The following is a 3,626-nucleotide window of genomic DNA, read 5'->3' on the forward strand; positions in this document are numbered from 1 at the left end:
TGAGCTTGGCTATCAGCAGTGCCGAGACCAGAACAGCTCATAGTACTACTATATAAACCTACATAAAAATTTAGTTTAAGAATGAAGTAAAAAAGATATCAGGATTTACGTGCTGCTAGTAACGGTGCAGGGGTAGAAGACCTAGAGCCAAAAACGGGAGTCCACCATATTTGATTTCGACGAGATAGATCTAGCAGTTTGGTCGAGGCAAGGTAATTTGCCACTCGAGTAGCCATTTCACTGTATTTACAGCAGCAAGACTGAGTATACTCTTACAGGTAGGACTGCCGGGAAGAACAAGGACTTCTTAATATCTTATCGAGCTGGTGAGCTGTCAGCTGAGAGATCACGTGATAGACTAGATCTACAAAAATTAACATAATCATTTTTATCATAATTACATTACAACAATTATTATCAGTCATTAGTATGTGTAATAGTCGATATTCATTCTTCTGCCTCACACATAACACGGTGTAGAATTCATGTAGGGATAAAAAAGGAGGCATATCATTTCATCTTTTTTGTACTCAGGAATTCCAAGTGCTTTGTGAAGTTGAAGCAAAACTGCATCGCCATTAATATCTTTGTATTCCGGATAATCGGACTTGTTGCTGGGCCTAGCATGAATATATCTGCAGTCACCAATACTGATTGAAAGTTTAGTTATAGTCAACTTCTTTCACATAATATTGTATGTAATTAAGATTTACAGTCTCTTCAATTCCTTTTATCTTCATTTTTATGCACTTGGACAAAAAGTCAGCTACGTCTCCAGAAAGCCAATCATCATCGTGATTATCTGTTACTTCCAGTACTTTTATAGTGCCATTACTGATCAAAGTGTATGCATTTGCTGGAAGATATTCCACTTTAGGACAAAAATATAGCAACTCAGGAATCTTTTTTTCTAGCCTCTTCAGTTCTGCTAAGCTCAAGCTTGGTAATGCTGCCTTGATCACCTCCATAGGAGCTAACCCATCATCCTCAGTTTGAGTATCAATCCTTGAACTTGATGAACTCATCATATGGCAGAGGCCTTTAAAAATAATATTATATATAATTAATTTTTTAAAAATTTACAATAATAAAAAACTCTTTCCTTACGTTTTCTTGAGAGTGTAAAAATTGAGATTGGACCATTCTTCCTCCATTGGTGGGATAATAGTTGTCTGGCACTAGCAACTAAATAAAAACTTCTCAAGGCAAGAGAACTAGCCATGCTTGATCGAGTGCTTGATTGACTTGATCAATGTGTAAGTAACTGACCAACTGTTACACCTCTCCACCCACATGCCCACATCAGATCAGCAGCACACGTGCAATCTAGTTAGTCTGGACACTTAACAGCTGTCAAACCTTTGATGGGTCACACTCTCTGGACCTAGTCTGGCCTGGGTGGCCAGACTACTCTGAACCCATCTCCCATTAATGGGGAAGTGAGAAACTATTATCATTATTATTGTTACAATGTTAATTGTATAGCTAGTAGATCTAGACTAGACACTTCAAGTTTGAACAGTGCAGTGGAGCATTTGTAGTGAACCCTGTCTGGCCTGTCATGAAATAAGCATAAAACTGTGGGATCCATTATATTCCATTTGTAAATCAACACTTCAATTAGTGCTAGTCAGTCAATTCAGTGCATAATGGCATGATATCTTAAATACTGTAGAAATGGGATCAACTATACTCCATATTCAATAATGTCTATTTGTAAATCAACACTTCAATTAACATTGTTCAGTGCAAAATGGTATGATCTTTAAACTTAAATGCATCTAATTCAAACATGGGATCAATGATTATTCAAATAATGTCATTTTGTAGCTAAATCAGCACTGAATTAACACTGTAATGGTAGTACTTTTGGTGCATTATATGACCTAAGTATGTATGGATATACGAGAGGGTAGATCATCTGTTTTGTTTTGTCCTCTGGAATTCCAAGTGCTTTGTGAAGTTGACTCAGGACCTCATAGCTCCCTGCATCATACTTTTCACTCAAGGGACTTTCACTAGCAAAGAAAAAACGACAACTGCCAATACTAATTGAAATTTCCATCTTCGGCTCGAGCACATAATACTGATCGAAGAGTTTGTCATAGTTTGTGTCATGCATTAAATAATGGAGATTTACAGTCTCTTCAATTCCCTTTATTTTCATTGTCACAAACTTGGCGAAACTACCTTTCTCATAACAGAGCTGAGGATCATCATCATCTCTTACTTCCAGCACCTCTATTGTTCCATCATTCATCAGAGTGAACGCATTTTCTGGAAGGTTGTAATCTTTTTTGCTAAAATAAAGCCTAGCAGGAATCATCTTCAGTTCTGCTATGCATAGGCTTGGTAATGCTGCCTCGATCATTTCCATAGGTGTAGCTAACCCATCATCCTCAGTGTGAGCATCAACCTTTGAACTTGATGAGCTAATCATACGGAAACCTTAAAAGTATATACATAACTAACTATTATAACATACCATATAATGCTTTAATTTGGCGGGGTTTTATTTTGGCGATTGGCAGTTTGCAAGTAGAATCGCCAATATTAAAACCGCCAGTCATTAATGCGCATGCTCAGTAATGCACATGTACACAAAAATTGCCAAATTAAAAACCAACAATTACAATTTTACAGCAAAATTGCCAAAATAAAGTGCCACCAAAATAAAGCGTTATACGGTATGTTAAGTTTAAGTTTTATCATTACATTAAATGAAGCTCCTTTCTTACGTATTTTTGATGAAAGTGTAGAAATTGAAATAGGACCATTCTTTCTCCATTGGTAGGATAATGCTAGTCTGGCACTAGCAAATGAAACACTTCTCAAGACAAAAGTAGCCATTATATGAACCATGCAGTCACAAACACATCCCCAGTGTTTGTAGATCTTAAATTTTTATGGCATCACATGACTGTCACTATATACAGTACCTACATGTCACATGACCAGGAAGTGATGTGTTTGTTGTGTTAGTGTGCTGTAATGTGCAATTGTGCACATCTGTATTTTAAAATGTACATAATAATATTGCTATCTAGTTTGTGCAAAAATAATTTCATTGCATAAAACAACTGCTAGGAAATAACCAAAACTTGTGTAAATATGCATCAAATTTTTATTTACAAGTACAAGAACTATCATCACCAGTTGTTAATCCACAGTATGAGAACATGCCAGCCCCACAATCAGTACTATCATTGAAGGAATGTCCTGCTTATGGTGTTATTGAGGGAACTGGACTGTATAATCATTAATTATGTAAGACCATATAATTTTTTTCACTTTTAAAATTATTTTATCAGAATGCTTGTCCATATGCAGTGTTTCGTTGAACATCAATGTGTTTTTCTTCTGATTGTTTATTATCTACTACTGGTAAATCATATACAGGGCCACACAGGTCTGTTTCTTTAGAGCTGGTAGTCCTTCCCTTTTTCCTCATTATTAAACAAATGATACTAGTAATTACTGCAGTAATGAGTCCAGTTAATAGACCAGTGATAGGTACAGCAATAGCAACTGAGTGTATGCAATAGATTAGATACACATTGTTATCATTAACTAACCACTAATAGTTCCTGCATCTGTTGATTCTGATATCATTGTAGCAATACATG

At 36.0% G+C, this 3,626-nt stretch overlaps 2 protein-coding genes and 1 long non-coding RNA gene across 3 annotated transcripts; all 3 read right to left on the reverse strand.

The window, feature by feature from the left end:
• Positions 1–416: 416 nt before the first annotated feature.
• LOC109590841 (uncharacterized) lies at positions 417–1,298 on the reverse strand. Its single transcript, XM_020006710.1, has 2 exons — positions 1,108–1,298; positions 417–1,039 (listed from the first exon to the last, which is right to left on the reverse strand). The coding sequence occupies exons 1-2, from the start codon at positions 1,220–1,222 to the stop codon at positions 663–665; spliced, it is 492 nt and encodes a 163-aa protein (XP_019862269.1). The 5' UTR covers positions 1,223–1,298; the 3' UTR covers positions 417–662.
• Positions 1,299–1,776: 478 nt separating this feature from the next.
• Positions 1,777–2,863, reverse strand: LOC109590839 (uncharacterized). The gene is made up of 2 exons (XM_020006709.1): positions 2,739–2,863; positions 1,777–2,448 (listed from the first exon to the last, which is right to left on the reverse strand). The coding sequence occupies exons 1-2, from the start codon at positions 2,860–2,862 to the stop codon at positions 1,847–1,849; spliced, it is 726 nt and encodes a 241-aa protein (XP_019862268.1). The 5' UTR covers position 2,863; the 3' UTR covers positions 1,777–1,846.
• A 361-nt stretch (positions 2,864–3,224) lies between these two features.
• LOC109590840 (uncharacterized) lies at positions 3,225–3,626 on the reverse strand. Its single transcript, XR_002189525.1, has 2 exons — positions 3,576–3,626; positions 3,225–3,528 (listed from the first exon to the last, which is right to left on the reverse strand). It is a non-coding gene; the product is annotated as an uncharacterized LOC109590840 (long non-coding RNA).

This window comes from Amphimedon queenslandica, unplaced genomic scaffold (assembly GCF_000090795.2).
Source record: "Amphimedon queenslandica unplaced genomic scaffold, v1.1 AMPQUscaffold_9386_Cont18597, whole genome shotgun sequence".
Lineage (NCBI taxonomy): Eukaryota > Metazoa > Porifera > Demospongiae > Haplosclerida > Niphatidae > Amphimedon > Amphimedon queenslandica.

What these genes read in the sequence shown, in the direction of transcription:
- LOC109590839 (XM_020006709.1), bottom strand. Translation starts at nt 2,862, where the DNA reads ATGGTTCATATAATGGCTACTTTTGTCTTGAGAAGTGTTTCATTTGCT. An exon ending in TACACTTTCATCAAAAATAC is followed by an intron (nt 2,449 to 2,738) that starts GTAAGAAAGGAG and finishes TATACTTTTAAG; the next exon opens with GTTTCCGTATGATTAGCTCA.
- LOC109590841 (XM_020006710.1), bottom strand. Translation starts at nt 1,222, where the DNA reads ATGGCTAGTTCTCTTGCCTTGAGAAGTTTTTATTTAGTTGCTAGTGCC. An exon ending in TTTTACACTCTCAAGAAAAC is followed by an intron (nt 1,040 to 1,107) that starts GTAAGGAAAGAG and finishes TTATTTTTAAAG; the next exon opens with GCCTCTGCCATATGATGAGT.